Source organism: Clupea harengus, chromosome 1 (genome assembly GCF_900700415.2).
Source record: "Clupea harengus chromosome 1, Ch_v2.0.2, whole genome shotgun sequence".
Classification (NCBI taxonomy): domain Eukaryota; kingdom Metazoa; phylum Chordata; class Actinopteri; order Clupeiformes; family Clupeidae; genus Clupea; species Clupea harengus.
The window spans coordinates 18,379,241-18,401,542 of record NC_045152.1 but is presented as its reverse complement, the minus strand read 5'-3'; the positions used below and the strand labels follow the sequence as shown (position 1 = coordinate 18,401,542).

Here is a 22,302-nt window from a genome sequence, read left to right as displayed (position 1 = left end):
GTACCTACTGTGTGTATTCTTCTAGCCTAGGCCAGGCTACTTCTAAATACTTCAGTGTAGTGTGCGCGCGTCTGTGAACACTCCCCGTCACCGCCCATGATAATAATGCAAGCAAATTCAACCTTTGTTTACGGCTGGTAGTTTAATGACTAGACGGAAGTGTAACTCTCATGAGAGAGTAGCCAGTCAGGTTGTTGGAGGTTATATTGCTATATGATTTTGTGTGACACTTTATTACTCCAACGTCAACCCTTTGCATTCGAAATACAGGCAACCTTGAGCGACCAAACGGCTGAGTAAGTTTTTCACATATTTGGCAAAGTGTCGCTAAGCGTGCTTCAAAGGTATTGCTGTCTTCGCGACGTTGACGTCCATGCACGACATTGCCATACACCACACGTCTAAATGAAGGTATAGTTACATTATTATTAATGTTTTTTTTTTCAACTCGTACAATTTAGGCTATTTATATGTTTTTCAGAGGATATAAACGCAAGGCTAACTAAGTTCTTGCATTGGCTTATCGTTTTGCATATTACATTATTTAATGGAATCATGCACGTTACATTGAACACAGTTTACTCTTCTTCTGTTTTAGGCTGGTTTAACCATGCTTAACCAAAAAGCAGTGAAGGTGTTTGCTCTTTGTTTGTTTATTTGGTTTATAGTGAGGTATCTTCTTCGTGGGAGGTAAGTAGACTTAGTGACTTCATGACTTAACTCGCACTTACAGTACATTCCTGCACTTTTTGTATTTCTTATGTAAAATAGTATTAATTGTTACACTAGGTCTATATTGCTCGTAGCTTGATTGTTCTCTCCTTTGTACGTCGCTTTGGATAAGAGCGTCTGCTAAATGACTAAATGTAAATGCCTATCGTGACTATCATTTTTTAGATGGCAACATTCCCACTCTAGTGTGTAGTAGCCTCTAGCCTTCAATCTTGTCCGTGTCAAAATATTTTTTGTTCCCAGTTACTTAAGCTGAGGCCTCCAGATCAACAATTATGATATTGTTATACTATAGGGTAATTATTAGAAGTGTTACTAGAAGCAACTTAACAATTATAGAATGAGATGAGAATGATAGGGTCCTAAAACTGTTACAACTATATTTTCACAAACTAGCTTTTGTTATTGTACATTTTTCCTGAGTTTATTTGCTCATCTTGTTTCTGCTTCCTGTGTTATTAATGCACACACTGTCTAATTTCTCACAACTAATGGTACTATTAAACCATATATCTTCAATTGTGAACTTTGCACGATCAGCAAGGTCATTATTGTGTGTTATTGTAGCCTCTGATTTATACTTTTCAGTGACAGACCAGAATATGTCTTGAGGTCATCCACTGGGCAGTTCTGGGGTAAAGATCTTGCCCTGGATGAGAAAAGTGATGTGAATGCACTGAAACCAGATGGTGGCGAAAACTCGGGAGTGCCACAGGCAAATCACAAGGCTGAGGTAGAGGAGATGCCAAATGATTTACAAGCAGAGGTGCCGAGTGAGAATAAGGATGCACAGCGCATAGTGCACTTAGATCTAAAAGGCGCCGCACCAAAAGTGAAATATCTGGAACAGGTGGGCGACCCCATGGGAGTGAACACATATTCTTTCTGACAATACTCCTTGTGTGACAGAAGAACAATAATGGATCAATCTGCTTTCTCTCATGCTATGACCTCCTAGATCTTCCCTCTGTTCGCTTCTCTTGGAGCAAGTGGAGTTCTGATTGAGTATGAAGATATGTTTCCATATGATGGGGACCTTAGTCTGCTAAGCTCCTCATTTGCATACAGGTCAGGTGCCATGGAAACAGACTCATTATTTTGATGTCAGTTTATTAGTAAGTGCTATTGATGACTAATTTAAAGTTTTTTCATTAACAGCGTGGAGGACATTATGGAAATAAATAGACTAGCCAAGATCAGTAACCTTGAGGTTATTCCCCTCGTCCAAGCATTCGGACACCTTGAGGTACACCACTCTCTGGGCAGTGGTGCATTTCCCCCCTGCATTCAAATATATCAATTTGATATGTCTGTTTATTTGAATGCCTTTTCATAAGGACACAAAAATATTGTTGCTAACATTCTTTTTTTTTACTACCTTCACTCCCTTTGACAGTTTGTTCTGAAGCATGAAAAATATTTCGGTTTGAGGGAGGTGGCAGAACTGCCCAACAGCCTGAATCCGCGTGTTCCTGACTCTCTAGCACTGCTGAAGGAAATGCTGACACAGGTCATGAAGTTGCATCCACAGACTCAGTACTTCCACATTGGATGCGATGAGGTAAGCTGGGACTGGGTTTACAGTGTTCTGACAGAGCCACAGAGGCTTGATCTAACGGTGTTTACACTGTAGTGTGCTTTGGTTGCACCACACAGAGGAGAGGAACTGTAGTATCTGCTGGGCCCTATCCTACTGAGTCAGTGAATGGATATGAAATTATCATGTGATCCATTATTATTGGAACATAACTCTCAGGATTGATTGTGAGCATGACTCAGAGACATGACTGAAAGACATTCATCAGACAGACGATGATGATGATGATGATGATGATGATGATGATTATTATAACAGAAAAGTTAATGATATAGCTAAATGTCCACAGGCCAAGAATGACTTTCTGTGGCGTTCAGTGGAGCCCAGCACTCATTAAGACAAACTGACAAACTCTCTGTAGCATCTCCAGACTTAAGAGCTGGCTGGTCTGAGTGACTGTTAATGACTTTTTGATATGATTGTGTTGTAGAGCCACTCTCTGTTATGTATCCATCTAAGCCTGTACTTCCTTCCTCTTGCTCTGCAGGTGTATGGTCTAGGCACGAGCCAGGACTCTAAGACCAGTGATGGGGAGCTTGGGAAGCTGTATCTCAGTCACGTTACTGCCGTGGGGAAGTTCATGACGGAGACATGGCCCAGCGTGAAACTGCTTTTGTGGGATGACATGCTGAGAAAGATCAGTGTTGATACATTGAAAGGTACAGACTTCATCATTTGGTTCTCCTCATTGATGAATAGCCTGGTCCCTGGCTACCCTTCTTCTTTCTGTGAGAGTCAAGCATGATCCAGCTCCTGCTATGCCACCAGAAGCCATTTAGCACACTTTGCTGCTGTTTGGGTCATGTTTTTGGGTTTCTAAATGTCTAATGTTTTATGCTTTTATGTTTTAGGATTTTATATGTATTCTTTGGTAACTGGTAATGTTCTATGGTTCTTTGGTAATGTTTCATAGTACCTTGTGTTTGGGCAAAGCACAATATGAATTACATGTATGTACGCCGCTTTGCTAAATGACTAAATGTAAATGTAATTTATGTGAGCTTTATTTCATTATAATCATGATTTCACTTACTATACCACCCTTGAATTATTCTCTGTATCTGCTTGTTACAAAGCTTGTTAACCTAACTACTTTATAACTGGAGATGTAACTGTGTTCTTTAGAATCAGGTTTGCCAATACTAGTAACTCCAGTAGTTTGGAAATATTTGCCACAACTGGACATCAAAATGATAAGTATGTGTCTTCTTGTACATCTTATTAATTGATTTAAGAGCGCACAAATATATGTATGAACATAGCTTATTTCATTGCCCTGTAAAAGGGATAAATATGTTGCATTCAATGAATACCATTCAAGAATAAACCCAAGTTATTGATCATTGTCCTGCAAAGTAATATAACACCGCTAATGATTGTTTTTCTTTCATTTAGGCAGCTGGATATCTAGGTACGAGCAAGCAGGGTTCAAGCGTATGTGGTTTGCAAGTGCATTCAAAGGGGCAACAGGAGAGGACCAGATGTGGACACCATTGGGAGCCTACCTACACAACCACGGGTCTTGGCTGGAGATTATCTCTTCCCTGGGCAACTACCCTCAGATAACTCTAGAGGGCATAATGCTAACTGGCTGGCAAAGGTGAGAGAACACATTTAATTGGCTTTGCTTAGAATTAAGCAATACTCAAAAAAGTGCTGCACAAAGGTATTTTAAACAAATACTGGGTTTCCCTAGCCTAAAGAACCGAGAGAGAGATTGGATATTTCCAATTAAGTATTTCTTTCTTAAGTACGGAAAATGAATGAATGGGTGCTGGGTAATATGGGTGGGGAAATCAAAGCTGCACCAAACCATAAAGAGCATTCAGTCCCATGTCTATGAAGGCCAGTGGAAGGGAAATCATCGAGCACCTTGAACTCCTTTACCTCACATTTTGAAATTGAACTGTCTCTGCCCGTGTTTGTAATTGTAATATATATTTAATATTTGCTACAGCAAACTAATTTGAGAGTTTATGCCATTTGTCTCTGTACTAGTATTCTGCAGCTACTGGGATAGCTCAGTCCTTACTTGCTTTGCAGGTATGATCACTTCTCTGTCCTTGTGTGCTTTGCAGGTATGATCACTTCTCTGTCCTGTGCGAGCTGCTCCCAGTAGCTATCCCTTCCCTAGCTGTGTGTCTCCAGACTCTGAAGCACGGTAAGTGTCATGGTGACAGGTTGATAGGAGGGAGAATAAGATTTAAATGGATTTAAAAAGGCTAAGAACATCATTTTCTATGTGCTATATACACTGTAAGTGGAATATTTTTACGAGTTTAATTTTGTGAAAAACAATGTGTGTGTGTGTGTGTAACAGGTTATTTCAATGAGAAGGCACAAGCAGAGGTTCAGCATATCTTGGGCTGTAAAGTAAAAGTGGACAAAGACCTATGGTATGCACAGACAGTATATAGGGCATAACAAGGGTGCCCCCTAGAGGGTGTCTGTATCTATTGTTAAACAATAATGTTGGATAGTAGTCCTATAATCAACCCTTGATATTCTACAGTTATGGCACTGGTGCCTTTGCTGGAGTTGAGCTTTACCACCTGGTGCACACTGTCCATATTAATTTCCAAACATCCATGGAAGACCTCTTGAAGAATAGGTAAGTGATCTTCATGTACTTCAGGGGGAAAAGACAATATGTTGTTTGTTTGTTTGTTTATGATGCATTTATCTCTGTATAGTGCAGTATGTGTACAACTAATTTGTTATGTTAATGTAGTTCATATATTACTAACATCTCCCTTTTTTCCTACCTGTGATATAGACACCTAAGGGGTGGTTTTAGTCCCTATCATCGCAAGTACAACTTTGGAAATCCACGGAATCTAGGCTTCTTCCAACATAAGCTTACAAGGTTAGTAATAACAGTATGCATATGCACAAAACATAACATCTTATAAAGTAATTCAGCATCTTGATGCTTGGGTGCTTTTAGCATCAACCTTTCCCTGTATGGCCTGAGGCACAAGTCCACTGTTTTGTTTTCATAGGACACTGAAGGAATGGGAGACTGTGATAGGGAACCTCCGCTCTGAAATGCAATCCATCTACTTTCCAGACACGATTGAGGAGTGGTTGGAAGAGAATGTGAACCCCCATCTGGACAGGGTCCGTGAAGTACTGCAAGATGTCCAACGCGTCATTCAACTCCGTGGCCGCCCCAAATCCCAAAAGCTTGTTTAGGATGTATCTCACAAGCGGGAAAAGAAACTTTGAACTGGATTGCACTGTTTAAAATAAACTGATTCATAGCTTCAAAAGCTACAAGTGGACAGAGGATTGTCTTACAAGAAACCGTGCCATATTGAGCGTTTTTTTTTTTTTTAAATCAGAGCCTTATCCAAAATGTCTATTTTTATCTTTTTTTTAACATGTTGCTCACACAAAAATAATTGCTGATTAAATAAGGGTTGTGCTAAACTTCCGTATTCCCTGGCATGAAGGCCCTGAGTGGTCTGTAGAGGTTTGCTGTAGCTGTAAATTGTAGTTTTGTCTTGTAGTGCTAAATAAAGTAATTTCTGTACATAGCAATGGGTAAGTCCCAAATAAACAAACATTTGTACACAGGCACTTTATTACCAGGGGGTGCAATCTAGAAAGTGAGTTTTAGTATTTCCTCAGGTTTTCTGTTGCCGAATCGAAAGTGTAGTAGTCACTATGGGAAATATGCTGTAAAGTCTGTAAAATCTGAGGGAAATGGAAGATTTCCTCAACAGCTTGAATCCGAGTATATCTGGCTCTCTGGCAGTGGTGCAGGAGATGGTCAGACAGGTCATGAAGCGGCACAAACGTGCAAAGTACTTCCACATTGGATGCCATGAGGTCAGCTGGGACAGAGCTTACAAAATCCTTACAAAGCAACAGGCTAACGGGCTAATTCAAATGCCATTTGGTATGGATGCACTCAAAAGCCTAGTCCATCTGATCTGGTCATGGAGTCGCTTGTGATATTTTCATTATTTGTTCACATTTAGTAAAAAATTACATGCATTTATTGGAATATTTTGGGGTTTTGTGTGTGTGTGCATGTGTTTGTGAGAGAGAGAGAGAGAGAGAAAGAGAGAGAGAGTGGTAGACAGAGAGAGATCATTAATTTAGGAGAGATGCTGAAATCGACTTGTATGGCCATAACAATCAACATTATTTGACTCATCTGTGAGTGTTCATGATATTTTGGCAAAGTATGTTCTCCATAGCAACTTTGTAGGGTGGCACCTTAGAGAGTGATCAGTGTTAATTAATAATGTTAATTGTGTGTTGCAAGAAGCATTATGTAAAATTGAAAAACAGAAAAGGTGTTTGTAGTTTTGCAGACCTGATGTGTTTTGAGCTTTGCATGTCAGGTTTCAGAAATGTTGCTCAGTGTGCTATATTAGGGTGTAAACAATTATAAAAAAAACCTCTTTACAGGAGTTTCTATGTGAAATACAAGGTCTAAGGTCACATTAAAGATATGTGCTGCATGTTCTCATGTGAAGCCATACGCATGGTTTGCTTTGACGTCTGTCGATAATTACTCATTATTGGAGTTGCATCAGTTGGACACACAGGCAACCGTGTGTTTGTTGAAATAAAAAACAAAACAATCCAATACCATCCCACACCCATGGGCCGGTTTGTTTAGTTAAAGTGCTAAGACTACAGCTGGTGAGTACATGTTCACACAAAGCCTGTTTTGGAAGGCAGTACCTTGTGTTAAATGACAGCATTGTGAGTAATAGAACTATACTTGTTTTCATGGAGCAGAAGCCAGCCCTAATTGTAGTGGCGAGTAAGACGAGGATAAAAAGGTAGTCATTGTGAATCCATTGACTTGTGGCTTGTGTTTTATGCTATCTCAGTGAAAAGTCTGTCAGTGGAAAGACTTTTTAATAGATTTCCCAGATATGGTTCTAACAGTCAGACTGTAGGCCTTTTCCCAAAGTCGTATAACTAAGATAGAAGATAACTACACTTAACATACATATTTTCTAGACAGTTTGACTCAAGTTGTTCCTCAAGGCTGACTTTTCAAGTAATAGGCCTAGTTCCTATTACTGACAACATCCTAGATATGATAGAAATATAGACTGCTATGAGACCAGAGACGGTGTATTCTGAGTGTGTTAAAGTAAAGCAGTAAAGTAACATGTGGCGTGTGTTGCGGCTGTCACCAGCCAGTTGTGCGTTGTTGCTGTATCATGCCATATTGGTTAGGTTGTTGGGTATGAGTAGGCTACTTGCATGTGACAGTGAGAGTATTGGTCGCTGTGGGAAGTCCCCAACCAATAGTACAAAGAATTTAACATATTTTCCTGTGTATAACTAAAATAGATAGATAGATAGATAGATAGAATAAATAGTTGTTTTTGCTTTAGAAGATTACTTCTCTGTAATGTGTTATGTGTGTTTTTTAATCTACAGTTAGCCAGGGAATGACTTAAAGGTGTGCGTCCCTCTATGAACGTTGACATTTACATTTAGTCATTTAGCAGACGCTTTTGTCCAAAGCAACGTACAAGGGAGAGAATAGTCAAGCTACGAGCAATAGAACCTGGTGTAACAATAAATACTACTTTACATAGAAAATATAACAAAATGAAATGAAAAAGAAAAAGAAGTGCAGAAATGTAACTGCTGTAATTGCAAGTTACGCACTAGTCGAAGTGCCAGTTAGGACGGGAAGTGCTCTCTGAAGAGATAGGTACGTTGACTAGTGCACATGGGTACCTAGTGGTGTGTTAGTGAAGTCTGCTGTACCATATGCTCTTCTACTGGAGCAGTAGTTATTGAGAGACTAATACATGGAGTGGGCCCATGGCTGCAGTAGTTATTGAGAGACTAATACATGGAGCTTGCATGGCTGCAGTATTAACAAACCTGTTGTCCTGACACTGTTTTGTTACACTGGGAATCAGAAGTGGGATGGCACATGCAGCTGATTACAGATCATGGCTTTCTGCGTTTAATAAAAGAAGAACTAGCAGTTTTCTTCTTTCTTCTAGAAAGCTGCCATCCAGGAAGCAAAGCTACTCCTAGCATGTCATCAGAAAGAGTTACAGCCAGAGAATCGCCTGCCCGATGGAAACTGTGCGCTCCGACCTCCTGGTCAGAGGGAAGGCAGCGACGAAGAAGACTGGCTGAAGACGTTGATGCAGCAGCAAACACAGGGGGGGGGGGGGGGGAAACAGTGAGGGACATGACAAAAGCAGTACGGAGTGGAAAACTGGCCCTGTCAGCTTCACCTGCAGCAGCAGATTAACATGGAGCATGGCCTCTCTCTCCTCATGCAGCCACCTGGCCATACAGAGAACCCCAGCCAGAGAGATCCTGCTAACAACAACAGTTCCAAAACTTGGGTGGTATGATAGTACCAGCAGCTGGGAGGCATACCTTTTCCAATTTAATCTTGTGGTGGCCGCTGCAAAATGAACAGACTCTCAGACAGCAGCTAGTTTAGCAACAGCACTAGAAGGGCTCGCAAGCCAAGCTAGGCTGGACATCAGCCACAGAGGAACGGTCTCCTATGCTGAGATGGTGGCAGCCCTGCAACAGTGGTAGGGTGAGCTTGTATCTGTTCTGGACTGAGGGGCCAGTTTCACCAATGCAGCCGCCAGGACAAAAGGTAGGCGTGCTGGCTGCTGATGTCCTGTACCTAGCCAGCCAGGCTTACCCTGAGCTACCTCCCGCATCGGTCCAGAGCCTAGCCTTGGATGCCTTCCTAAAGCTAGGTCTACTGTGGCAGTAGGTGTGTCTCTAACCCATCCAGCAACGCTAGAAGAGGCAGTGCATCAGGCAGAGGAGATAGAGGCCATCTTGATGGTTGGGGCTGAGCCAGCAATGCATCATCCTGTGGTGAGAGCAGCAGTCAAGATGCCAGAGGGCCACCCTGTGGTAAGTGTAGCACGCCCAGTGGAGCTAAGACCAATGCTGGGCCTGTGGGGATATTGGACACCTGCAGCGACAGTGTGGGCCCCTTCTTTCCCTAGATGAACCAGTAAGACAGAGTGTGTACATTCTGTAACGTGTAATGTGTGTGTTTTTGTCATTTGTAGTTATCTAGCCAGGGGATGCCTTAAATGTGTTTGTCACCGTTTGGAAGTTGACTAGTGCATATGGGTATCTAGCAGTGGTGTGTTCATGTTAAGTCAAGAATGATGTATCATATTGCTCTGTTGGAGCAGCAGTAATAATCAAATTAATAAAAAGTACAAAAAAATTCAGCTGGCTAGTCTGAAGAATACCAGTAGATACCTGAAGTCTCCTGCTGTTTTGTGGTAATTTCAACAACCGATGCTAAATAAATTCAGCTGGCTAGTCTACAGTATTAACAAACCAGTCCTCCTGTTTTGTGACAAAAATAGGCAAATTAGGCAAACATACATTATTTATTATTACTTATATTCATTATCTTATATTCACAATATCTATTTAAAACAGTATAGCCTACATATAGGCTCCAACTGATTCTCACAATTCGTGATCTGTCATTCAGCTTTTGCTAAATAAATAATGAATAATAAACTTTCCTATTTTAATTTTAGAACATACATTTGTAGTTTGTCTAAAAAATATGTTTTACCATTTAGTTGTGTAGGCCATCAGCTGCTGATCTCCTCTTTTGCCAGACTTGCTTTTTTAGTTGTTATGACTACGAGGTCGTAAATCCGCCATGTTTTCACTGCCCTAGCGTTGCGACAGAGACGGAGAACTCGAACGACATGAAACTAGAAAATAATAATACGGCAGAAACAGAGAACCAGCAAACGGATCACGGCAACATCATCACTATTGAAACCACGCTGGGAGACGAAGGTACATGTCATTCTTTACTCAAAATTTCTGTTACTATGTATGAAACCAAACCAACACTTCGTTCACATCATGGGCCTTGATTCTTAAAGTGGTGACAGGCTAAAATGATTGCTAGCTTGCTAACCTAGCCTGCAATATAGACTAATGAGCGCGTTAGCATAACGTTAGCGCTCGTGTGCAATAACATTAGGTAGCCGCATTGGCCAGGTTTCTTATCAAGCTAGCTAGGTCTTACTACTTTGGCTAACCCCCCTTTCTCCCTAGATAGTTATCTTCATCAAGTTTACTTTACCATTAGTCACTCAGAGACTGTTAATCAGAAGGTTAGGCATTCCCTAAGGTCTCTGGCAAGCTAACGTTAGGGAAAGCTTTCTGATAAATATAATTTGTTACTGCTTAGTGCTAACTTAACTGCACATACTATAGCTAATTTACTTTACGTTACTTTGCTGTCCAAGAAAAAAAGGTGAACAACCAGGTCACTAGATATGTTGTAGGTATGTTCGGACTTGTAAATGTAACTGTTACTGGGGTATCTGGAGGTAACGGCTAACTTTAATATGCCCAATTCGCGATGGCAGCTAAGATACTTTGTTAGCTACCCTGCAACCTACATCATAGAACTATCTAGCCAACTTTGCTGTGTCAATGAAAACACCGACGTGCTAATGGGCTCAATCCTTTCACAATGGCGGGTCTCATATTTGACACATGGTTTTGCTACGCCAAGCTGTCGTAGTATTTATAATTAGATGCAGGTCTTCACTAGAAAATAACTCTACTTCTGCAATCCAGATGAAGATGTGCACAAATGTGGACGCTGCCAGGAGGAATTCTCCTTATTGGAGGCCTTCATTCAGCACAAGCTGCGTCGTAACTGTCAGCGATCTCAAGAACCGACGAAGAAGGAGAGTCAGGTAATAGTAGTGTGGGTGCTACATTCTTTGGTTCAGCCCTCAATCTGTGGGGTTCACGTCTGTAAAGTAGTTTGGTGTTTTAGTAATGCTGGTGTTTACTATGATAGACTGCTGGTGATGACGGAAATTCTCCAGCCCTACTCATGACAGATGAGAGTGGCATATTGTCATCAGTCGGGCCAGAGAGTCCAGGTAGGTTATTCTGTGAGGTATTTGTTTGCTTATGTTCGAACCTTCTGGACCGAAATGCATGTTATTTCAGAACTACTGCATGCTTTTGTCAAACCCTCACCCCACCTCATATTTGAAATATTTAATCCAGATAAAGCCATTCGTGCTGCTTCCCAGCAAGCAACGTCTGATGATGTGGAGTCTAGCAAACAAGGGGCCCAGGTCTCTGAAGACTCAGATAGCCCCAAGATGGTGTTAAGGGTGAATGATGAGGGGCGCTTCGTCTGCCAGCTCTGTGAGAAAACCTTCAAGACGGTGCGTTGCTTTATGAAGTACAATGCCATTTATATAGTACTCCCTCAACTTATGAGAGGGTAGAAAGCCTAAAAACTGTTTAAATAAGTTGAATGACAAAAGCAATATTTTGCTCTCTTACACTCAGAGTAACAGTTCTTTTCTTTCTTGCAGCCCAACATCCTGAGGACACACATGTCAACCCACAGCGAAAAGAAAGACTTCCAATGTGATCTGTGTGGTACCGCCTTCAGAACCAAGGGCTCACTAATCCGCCACAACCGTCGGCACACAGGTGAGACCCAACACCAGATGGCACTAGCGCCATCCTCCGTACCCCCCGTCCCCTCCTCATGCCCGAGGATAACCCTTTCTCCATTTGGCCCTCTTTTGACACTCCAGATGAGCGGCCCTACCGGTGTAACCTCTGCGGCCTCTCCTTTAGAGAGTCGGGGGCCCTGACTCGACACATGAAGTCCCTCACCCCCTGCACAGAGAAGATCCGCTTCAGTCAGTGCAAGGAGATCCTTGTTGACAAAGATGGTGTTCGAAAAGGTGCAGAATACCTTCTGAAACTACACCTTTACCCAGCGAAAGTGTCTTTTAGGACACATTCATTTATGTTGTGTGGAATGTGATCTAGATTTAAAGTTGTATGATATAGGCACATCTAGCATTGATCACTTTCCTGAGTGTGTGTGCTGTGGACAGCTCTGAGTTTGGACTGTTTTGTAACGGTAGCCTGTCTACTTCTAGAATCTGTGGCAGACCAGCCTCCCTCCATCCTGCCCCAGACGGAGGAACAGCAGGTGCCAGAGGTCAGTGTGGTGGAGGAGGAGGAGGAGGAGGAGGAGGAGGAGGCGGTGGAGGCGGATGAGGAGACCCAGGAGCTCATCCACATTCAGATGGTCCAGGATCCAGGGCAGTGCCAGCAAGTGGGTGCTCCTTTTATGTTTTGATTCTGAACGGAAAGAAACAGAAAGTCCCCATAGGGGGGTGTTCTATGTCAATTATGGAAGATGCAGGGAGAGGGAGCATTTTATTACGTCATACTATTTTTGCTGACTACTTTGTATTCCTATGCTAAAATAGCCTACTGTCTGTATTGGCAAGACGCAGCATGACTGGAAGATACAGGGAGAGAGAGCATAGGCTCCGATGGTGATTTGTCTATCTGCTCGAGTAACAAGTAACATGTCATGGCATGATAAATACATTTAGTTGATTGTATGAGTGAGCACTAACATAGTTCACAATAATGTTTTCTGAAGAGGGTTGCTTGTCTGTTGCTCTCTACTATTTTGAATCATTTTACACACTTTTATGGCGTATCTTTTTAAAAATATTTTCATAACATGCATCAGTGTCTGTCTCTGTGGCGTGCTACTTGCTTTTTCAAATTGGGAACCTTGCCGAAACATGTGGCTATTTCAGTCCTGATTCCAGCAGGTCTGTTCACTCGACAGCTATTTTGGAAACGTCAAATGGATTGGGACATGTGAAGTAATATTTGGAGTCGTACAAGTATTGTGACCATTCTCACGATTCCTGTGATTCCCACCCCTTCTTTTCCAGGAGGCTGGGCAGCCCCAGTCTGAGCCCATGGAAGAGAGCAACAATCTGATCTGCCAGGCAATCATCAACTCTGGCATCGCCCTGGAGGCGGACGCGGAGACGGAAGTGGAGACGGGGCCAGGGCCCGGAGTGAGCAGGTCCGCCAGGTTGGCCCTGCAGAGCCCCGGGACCGAGAGCCGAGTCACGGATATCCAGCTGTCAGAGGAGTGCGTGGAGATGGAGGACGAGACTGTGCTGAGCTCTGGGGTAAGGGAAACCATCATTTGGTGACTTATGGTACATGGTTTTATTACAAGTAGAGATGCACTGATCCACTCTTTTTAGTTCTGCTCCACTTCCTATACCTGAATTTGGATACCGATACCAGAGCTTTTCCCTTGAATATAATTATTATTATTATCGTTGTTGTTGGTATATATATTATTATAATGAGGTTACATGAGGCAATAGTAAACCACACAGCACTGCTTTTTTAAAGAGCTAAAAATATACAAAAATGTGTTCCATTTAAATGTAAAAGTGTATTAGAGAGCTTGGATAGAGCAGATTTAGTTTTCATCTTCTCAGTTCCCCAGTTTACGTGCTCACATAACAGGAAAAGCTCTAAACACCCTCATCAAAAGTAGCCTACGGGCTGCAGTAGAGGCCAATGAACCCTAGTGGAGCCATTCAGGCATCAGCATCCTTTTAGGTTTCTTCAAATTCACATCACGTAGTTCCAATCTCATAATGACTAGGTGACGGTGCCGGAGGTGGATAGGTGAAATCTTAACTGATACAAGATCCATTTGATAAAGCTGGTATTGCCGCCAATACTGATCCACGGATGGGATCAGTGCATCACTAATTACAATGTATACTTACTATTTAAGTCTGTATCAAAAAAGTGTTTCCCAGAACATTGTGTCCAGGGTTGGGCATAAAGTGAGGTATGCCCTGTGTTTAGGTTTTTCTGCAGGAAAAATTGAAAAGCAGATCTAAATGGCTCTGAAAAGATAATGATAATAAAGATCTTTGATAATATTGGAGCTGTTGAACTGTAAAAACTAACCTATCAAACTTGTGTAATAATAATGCACACCGTATGCAGTCTGTCTTGTGTGGGTTTAATGAAGCTTTTTGTGTAATAATAATAATAATAATGCACACAGTATGCAGTCTGTCTTGTTTGGGTTTAATTAAGCTTTTTGTGTAATAATAATAATAATGCACACCGTATGCAGTCTGTCTTGTGTGGGTTTAATGAAGCTTTTATTTTTGTCCCCTCTGAAGGAAACCTCTGATAAGGAGGGGGAGTCGGCACCTTTAAAGTTTCACAAATGTCCTCACTGCAGTCGGGTCTTCAAAGCTTTGAATTACCTACGTTTCCATGTCAAAGGTCACCTGGGTGAGAGCCTGACCCCATCCTCACCTTGCTCACCTCACCTTGCCTTGCCTAGTTAAACATCATTTTTTTGTGTTTTTACAATGCTGCAGCAATGTGAACAGTGCACAGTGCTAGAATGAACACATTGAGCTTTTTCTTTTTTTAATTACTGCAATGTTGTACATCGAGTGGTGTTTGAGAAACTTTCCCCTGTCATTTGGAAGCTCAGAGAGCATAGCTGTCTGTTTAGCTCTGTGTGTTAATGTGTGGATAAGCGGGTGTTTGAGATGTGGGAGGGAGGTTAAGTCACAGTCTTCTGTGTCTCGCAGGCTACAAGCCTTTTAAGTGCATGGTGTGCCAGAAGGAGTTCCTGACGGGCTACCTGCTGAAGAAGCACATGGAGGTGCACCTGAGTGAGCGGCGCTACAAGTGCGGCGAGTGTGGCAAACTCTACAAGACCATCGGTCACGTGCGGGAGCACATGCGCGCCCACTCCGACGAGCGGCCCTACCACTGCAACCGCTGCGACAAGGCCTACAAGACCAAGGTCAGAGAAACTCCCGTGACCCCCCCCAGCCCACATACACTCACACACCCCACAGAGGCGTGATTCTAACAAAACAAAACGTTATTTGCTCGTTACGTGCTTGTGCCCAAGTGCTGTTGAGCTTAAGGAGAGTGTAATGAATGGCTTCATTCATGGAAAATTGCAGATCACGAGAGGTGCATGGTTATCCCGTTAGCAAGAAATATGAAGTTCATACTTCATACCAGAGATGTGACCAGAGCCTACCCATGTCACTGAAGAGATTAGCCTACAAGGTAAATAATACTTTTTACGAGGTCACATTGCCACTTCATTGACATCTGCTCCCTCTTGTCTCTGACCCCATCCCAGAATGCCTTGCAGGTTCACCAGAGGACTCATGGGCAGGACAAGCCCTACGTGTGCCCCCACTGTACGCGTGGCTTCCGGGAGAAGGGCTCGTTGGTGCGCCACATCCGCCACCACACCGGGGAGAAGCCTTTCAAGTGCCTCAAGTGTGGCCGTGGCTTTGCCGAACACGGCACACTCAACCGGCACCTGCGCTCTAAGGGTGTGTGGAAAACAGTGTTGACCTCAACCTCTGCTCTGACTATTCATGCTATTTTGAAAGCATCCTCACCTCACAGCATGGTTGAAAATGTGCCTTAGACTTGCACAGTACAGGATGGGAATGTGACTAGTGTGTCCAGATTAGTGTTGTCTGTTTTTTTCCACAAGCCTCTGTTGGTCTTGGGACTTAATCATCGAAAAGCTTTAAGTATAAACAATACTCAGAGACAGAAATAGACAATGTAGTTCTCTTCTACCTATGTGTATTCCTTTAGCAGATACTTGCACTGTGCACTGCACCCACTTTCATATTACACAGTCATTATTATAATTATTTTAATTGTTGTGTGTGTCAGGCGGCTGCCATACAGGCCAGAGGGAGTCGGAGCAGGCGATTGAAGTGGCGGTGAAGGAGCAGCTTGGGTCAGCGGAGAGCGTGGCTGCCATCATCACCGAGGACCCCCACGCTGTGCTGGTGGAGTTCTCCTCCGTGGTGGCTGACACTCAAGAGTACATCATTGGGGTGAGGCTTGGGGGACGCGGGTGGGGCTGAACCTTAGGGATGACTGTTCTGTGTTAGAGGCGTGTGTGTGTGTGTGGGGATATGTTTCTACTGTAGCCGTCTTGAAGTCTGTTTCTCCACCCACTGGTGCAGGCCGCTGCAGAGGAGTCTGTGACGACTGAGGAGGTGGCCCTACTGCAGGACACTCAGAGTCAGGTGAGTGGCCCCAGTGGCCCCAGCTCCTGGGCATGGCCCCTTCATGTGCAGTATACACCCCCCTTAAACAGGAAGATATATTTCTATTTTTCAATGATCAATTTCACAATGAATTGAAAGATGACAAAAATTGAAATATATTAAACACATACTTAAAAGGCATAGAGAGATTATGTTCTCAATTACTGTGAAAGTATTAATTGTGCAACTTCACTTAGATAAAGGGTTTGCAAAAATGAGTACACCCTTGATTTAAATGCTGCAAATATGTAATGTACACAGGTTTATCTGTTGAGTAACCCAGACTTTATCATTTATCCTGAGTGATACTCATTCAGAGGTGCAAAAGCCTTTAAAGTTTTTAGGTTTCACAAACCGCTGAAATAACATGTATTTTCAGTGTATTGCTTTGTTATGACAAAATACCTTTTTTTCTGTTCTTGTTATAAGATATACACAAAATGTCTTTCTTTTAGAGCATGTTGAGCAGCATTAAGCCACCTGTGAACAATCTGAACAGAAAACAGAGTTGAGTAGTGTTAAAATGAGCCCTGTTCACTGCCTCCAAGAGAGCTTCTTTTCTTACCCTCCCTCCATTCTGGTTCCAGATGGGCAGCCAGATCATGAAGGTGGTGCAGCAGATCGTGAGTCAGTCGCAGCAGCAGGGCGGCGGTGGGCGCCAGATCATCGTGCGCCACGTGGCAGCCGGCGAGGACGGGGGCCCTGCCACAGCCACCATCTCTGACTCGGGCGACACCATCACCATCGCCACGCCCGAGAGCCTGACGGAGCAGGTGGCCCTCACGCTGGCCTCTGCCATTGGAGACGGCACCATCCTCACCGCCACCGCCCAGGAGACAACCGTCACCATGGTGACTGGTGAGGCCCAGGAAGTGGAGGTGATGGAGCCGGAGCAGTTTGTCATCACTGCCATCCCTGAGGAGATGGAGATCCAGACCGTGGTGGTGTGAGACAGGGACAGAGACGGACCCAAACACACTCTGATTGACTACAGCTTTGGACACAGCTGTGACTGTTGAACACGACACAGGGTTTTTAACCCGAGGGAGGGATGAGAAGAAGAGCAATTCAGTGCACAAACGAGTGAGAGACTACGTGATAAAAAAGACTGATGAAATTAACTGAGATGTTCAAGCTATTTTGCCTTCTGCTGCCTGAAGAACTGTTCTTTTATGTGTGGTTTTGAACAAAGCTTTTCACAGATTAGTTTTGTCCTCCTAGTTAATGAATGAAGTAGGAGAATATGTGAATAGCAAACACTGCTTCATATTTATTGGTTTCTTGTTTCATGAAGCCACTGAACTGTTGTCTCACTCTGTTTTGAAATCCTCAACTACCCCACCCAGCCTACTGGAAAGGCCCACACCTCACTGGAGCGAAGAGCGGTCTGAACAGTGGCTGTAGTGTTTAATGGCTGGACCCTCTGTGCATTATCTTCACGTTTGTTTTCGTGCTAATGAAACAAGAGCACTGTTACTTCTGTCATTTGTGTCTCATTTGTTGCAGTACCATCAGAGGTTCAGGTTCAGGTAAACAATAGCCATTGATAAAGGGCGAAACTTTGAGCAGTGTGAACCTTTCGAGAGGAACTAACCATTCCCAACGTAACATATTAACGTGCCAGTTGGCCATGTGAATCTTAATATGGCTGAAATAGGTTGGAGCTAGCGAAAAGGCTCTCCTTGCCTTCTGCATCAATTTGTTTCTGAGCTACAGGAAATGAATGTAAGTGAATGTTGATGTACTAGTTGTGTTCCTGCCCACCAGTTTGGGTCCAGTGTCTGCAGATGTGGCGGTATTAGTAATATTTACTTACAGCGGTGCAGATTGCATTTCCATCTGCTTTTAATTGAATGATTGAATGTTTAAATGAGTTGCTGGACTGGTATGGATGACACGGGTGCATGTTTGGCGGAAGTGTTTAGAAGAACTATTTCAGTGTTGGCAGTGACTACGCTATGAATTACTGTGAAGGAAAGTTGGAAGGAAAGCTTCCGGTTGCCCATTGGTTGGCATCCACTCCCTTTTAGTCATCATGCCAAAGTAGACTTGTGACTTAACCCTAGACGTTGTTTTTTTTCCATGAAAGATTAATACCAAATATGCCACCATCTCTGTTACAATCCCTTTGTAATGTCATTACTTCAGGACCTCATCAGGTTGTCTGTGCCATCTGCTGATGTCGTTGAGGATGTCATTAAACTCATTTTTTCAAAGTGAAAGGAGTTGTTTTTGGTGTGATTTCTTTGGCTGGTGTTTTTCAAGTATTTAGAACAATCAAGTATTCATTCGTTTTCACTAAAATGGTTGTGAACAACTGCTCAGTTCAGTAAAGACCGTGACCATGTGGATGAGCACAAGTCCATTTGAAGTCATTGGCATGTTAATCTGTATGGAGCCGTCCCGGTTTGATTTATAGTCACCCGACTGTTGCATGCCCACAATGTTGGTTTTTGAATCTACTGTGTATCATAGTTCATTTGAGCCATGGGGGGGGAGGGTCTGGGCAGCAGAATGAGTAGATACACTGAGATGGTTACTTAAACCTGTCGCCACATGAAGGCCATATCCAGTTCTGGGGCGTCTTTCTTTTCTTCTTTTAGAGGAAATGTGCCCTGCTGTCTGTGAGATTTTGAGCTGTGTGTGTGTGTGTGTGTGTGTGTGTACATGCAGAGACCACAGGTGTTCTCAGCGGGCGGCATGGAGTGTCATCATCAGTCATGAGAAAATCTAGGACAGACAAGCTAGTCCTGCCCACTTTGATGCGCCTCTTTCCTTGTTCCTGTCTTTCTCTCATTCTTCCATCTCTTTCCCTGTTCCTGTCTTTCTCTCATTCTTCCATCTCTCTCTCTCCAGCCTCCTTCACCAGTGTTGACACTAGTAATGACTCATCTCCACAGTCTTATAGGACATGTTGCACAGATCCATTCACTTTAACGATGCGCTCATTGTGTGGGGGGAGCACAGTACAGACAACCTGCCTTGAAGGGAGCACTAGACTAGACATATAATCAAGGCTACTTGCTCCTCTTGTGGTTCAGTCTGTTGACACCAGTCACCTCGACTTCTATGTATACTTCTGACCAGTTTCCTGTGTACTTCCTGATGTGTCTGTCTGAAGGGTCGTGATGGATATACATGATGCAAGTGTCATGTCCTTTCATCTGCTGTGACTAGTAGTGATGGATATACATGATGCAAGTGTAATGTCCTTTCATCTGCTGTGACTAGTAGCGATGCCGCTAACTGCCTCATGCTCAGTTTGCATTGGATTGTTTTAACTCACTCTTCGACTACAAGTTGCCAGTTGAAATCACTCGACATATTACAATGATTTGGTGGTGATGGCTCTCACTGCAACAGGGGGGTCATAGCAATGTAAAATCATTTTTTATCACAGCTGTTATTTAGTTTTCAGTGTTTTGAAAAGGGTTCTTAAGTATAATATGTGAATTATCTGTGATCGAACAGTGGATCACATTACAGGTGTATGGCAATACTAATGCCTAGTTATGGCAAGTCATTTAGCTTTTCAAATATATTATTTCATATGGTCTGTGTATTTTGTCGTTCAGGAAACGTTCTGGCACACAACAGATTAAAAATAGAAGTGCACGCTAAGGATTTTGGGTCCTAGTGTCCTAATGATCTGGTATCCACAGCTCACAGTGCAGACCCTCAGGGGTAAACAGAGGCTCCCATTGCAAATATTCTGCTGCTCAGGTGAATTTCTGGGGAAATAAACACAATCCTGCCCATTTCTGGCTGACAAGCACTCCTTTCGAGAATGAAGCCTAAGCAGGATATTTGATCTGGCAGTGTGTCTTGGCCCGTGGATACAACAGCAGTGGCCCAGACAGATGTGGAGTTAGTGAGTCTTAGAGCTTCATCACCCGTGTGAAGCATGGATCGACATGGGACATTTGTGTTAAGCTGTGCGTCTGTCCAGGTCCGTTCAACCTTGGCATGAAGACGAGTCCCCCTGTGTCATAGCATTGAGTAGCGACACCCGGGCTCTATTCTTTATACATGCTGTCCTCTCTCGCTCTCTCTCTCTCTTTCTCTCTCTCTCTCTTTCTCTCTCTCTCTCTCTCTCTCTCTCTCTCTTTCTTACCGGCAAGCCATACTCTTTCTGGGTCAGTCCCCAGCCCTTAGAGAGACCCTGATCCAGAAGAAGAGAGAAAAAGAGAGAGAGAGTGAGAGTGAGAGTGAAGGGTTGGGGAGGGGAGGGGAGGGGAGGGGAGGGGAGGTATTTATAGAAAAATGGGGCTTCACAGCACCTTTCCTCGAGAAAGAATCATTAGAGGACCCAGCTAGTGTGTCCCAGTTTTATTCTTCCCACATTAGTCCTGCGCAAAGAGGGCCAGGGCTGGACCAACGTACTGGAGCGATGCTCCACCAGAGTTAGTCCCCTTCTACCGGATCCCTTCTCTCCTCTCCACCCCCTTCACCTCCTCCAGATCTCTCTCCCCGTTGTTTGATGGCCAACCCTGGGAACGGAGCCATGCGTCCACCTGCCTTCCACGCTGAAGAGATGGAGACCGCGGGCAGGAGCCCAAGAGCCTGGCTCCTCTGAGCTCAGAGAGACCAGGCTGAGGTGGGTCGGCTGGGGAGGGGGCCCGCAGTGGTGGTGTTTTTCTTCACCCTTACCGGAAGAGGACGGAGGTGGACAGCCGCGACGGTTGTCTCCTCTTCCTCTGGCCTGGAGCATCGGCACGCTGAGGCGATCACTGAGCCTGAACATGCGGCGCTTCCTCAGGAGCCAGAAGGGCCGGTTCTCCCTGCGCCAGAACCGGTCCGGCTCCACCCGGGGATACCGCAGCGCCTCCAAAGACTTCTGTGAGTCCACTCCATCCTCTTACCTCTGCTGCGTTTACTGCATTCTTCTTGTGACTTTTAGGGCAAGTGGCAAATAGGTACATAGAAGTTTAAGTGGCTTTGATGGTGTTGGTTGGGTTACTAGCTGTAAGGCTTTGGCCAGTGCTGTGTTTGTGCATCTGAAGTGCAAGTGTAGAAGGCTGTAATAAGAAATCAAGTTACATTGCGTTCTTTAACTTTACCCATTCAACTGAAGCACTGCAAGCCATCGAATTCTAAAGTACACACAAAGAGCTGTTATGAAGGGCATGTTAACGGCCATCTCAGACAATTCAGCAATCGCAGAGTTAAATTCTGTCGCATTTGTGGCTTTTATTTTTAAAGCATGACCTGATTTTGATTCAAATGAGGAATCTGTGTTGCTATGAAACATTCTGGTTCCTCAGAAAGGACCCTTTCATGAGGAGAGAGGGTGCATGGGTATTTACAGTAACGCTTTCTTTTCTTGCTTGACTTGCTTTTGAATAGTCTGGCTTCCAAAAGAGTCTTCATTTTGTCCTTTTTCACTGTGCACATTGAACCAGAAAAATATATCATGTTGACTGAAGGATACAGTAATAAAGATTTACAGGTTTACAAACAAATATTGATGTCCCATTTATATTCCATAATAAGTCCATAATGACAGATCACAGATATATATGGGGCTACTCATTTACATTTACATTTAGTCATTTAGCAGACGCTTTTGTCCAAAGCGACGTCCAGTGAGTCTCTATCTTGAGTGTGTGGTGTGTGTGAGAGTGTTGGTATGGAGCAGGTGGGGCAAGGTGTGTACTAGGGCTCTGACAGAATGAGGGGAGAGGTGCCTGCAGTGAGTTGAGAACAGGGCCAACCGATCTGGAATCAGGCTCTGAACAACACCGTTACTGAGGAGGTGTCTGCAGTGAGTGGAGAACAGGGCTAACAGATCTGGAATCAGGCTCTGAACAACACTGTTACTGAGGAGGTGTCACACACTGCAGCTGCAACAGTGTCTGCAGTCCTAATGACATTTTTAGATTTTAGGTGTCACATTCATTTCCTTTATGCATTTGTGTTTGTGTGTGTGTTTGTGTGTTTGCATGTATGTATGTGTGTGTCTGCGTGTATGTGGGTGTGTGTGTGCGTGCGTGACACTTGCAGCCTTGA

The 22,302-nt window shown here is 43.6% G+C and overlaps 2 protein-coding genes across 5 annotated transcripts; both read left to right on the top strand.

The window, feature by feature from the left end:
• Positions 1-2: 2 nt before the first annotated feature.
• Positions 3-6,937, top strand: zgc:113333 (beta-N-acetylhexosaminidase). 4 transcript variants are annotated; one of them, XM_031569516.2, is made up of 14 exons: positions 3-296; positions 669-690; positions 1,321-1,582; positions 1,691-1,800; positions 1,891-1,978; positions 2,129-2,293; positions 2,817-2,988; positions 3,455-3,526; positions 3,725-3,929; positions 4,408-4,490; positions 4,650-4,725; positions 4,842-4,940; positions 5,106-5,195; positions 5,332-6,937. In XM_031569516.2, coding segments are annotated over exons 1-14 (1,638 nt in total). In that variant the 5' UTR covers positions 3-295; the 3' UTR covers positions 5,525-6,937. The 4 variants fall into 4 exon arrangements, with proteins under 4 accessions (XP_031425376.1, XP_012673461.2, XP_042563747.1 ...); XM_012818007.3 differs by having other exon boundaries at positions 599-690; XM_042707813.1 differs by having other exon boundaries at positions 3-411.
• A 3,034-nt stretch (positions 6,938-9,971) lies between these two features.
• e4f1 (E4F transcription factor 1) lies at positions 9,972-18,515 on the top strand. The gene is made up of 14 exons (XM_012818345.3): positions 9,972-10,135; positions 10,931-11,052; positions 11,160-11,244; positions 11,375-11,538; positions 11,692-11,812; positions 11,920-12,072; positions 12,274-12,452; positions 13,093-13,338; positions 14,365-14,479; positions 14,788-15,005; positions 15,357-15,555; positions 15,911-16,077; positions 16,210-16,272; positions 16,881-18,515. The coding sequence occupies exons 1-14, from the start codon at positions 10,042-10,044 to the stop codon at positions 17,241-17,243; spliced, it is 2,289 nt and encodes a 762-aa protein (XP_012673799.2). The 5' UTR covers positions 9,972-10,041; the 3' UTR covers positions 17,244-18,515.
• Positions 18,516-22,302: the final 3,787 nt, after the last annotated feature.

What these genes read in the sequence shown, in the direction of transcription:
- zgc:113333 (XM_031569506.2), top strand. An exon ending in AGCTCCTCATTTGCATACAG is followed by an intron (nt 1,801 to 1,890) that starts GTCAGGTGCCAT and finishes TTTCATTAACAG; the next exon opens with CGTGGAGGACATTATGGAAA. An exon ending in GAAGACCTCTTGAAGAATAG is followed by an intron (nt 4,941 to 5,105) that starts GTAAGTGATCTT and finishes CCTGTGATATAG; the next exon opens with ACACCTAAGGGGTGGTTTTA.
- e4f1 (XM_012818345.3), top strand. Translation starts at nt 10,042, where the DNA reads ATGAAACTAGAAAATAATAATACGGCAGAAACAGAGAACCAGCAAACG. An exon ending in ATCCAGGGCAGTGCCAGCAA is followed by an intron (nt 12,453 to 13,092) that starts GTGGGTGCTCCT and finishes CTTCTTTTCCAG; the next exon opens with GAGGCTGGGCAGCCCCAGTC. An exon ending in AGACTGTGCTGAGCTCTGGG is followed by an intron (nt 13,339 to 14,364) that starts GTAAGGGAAACC and finishes TCCCCTCTGAAG; the next exon opens with GAAACCTCTGATAAGGAGGG.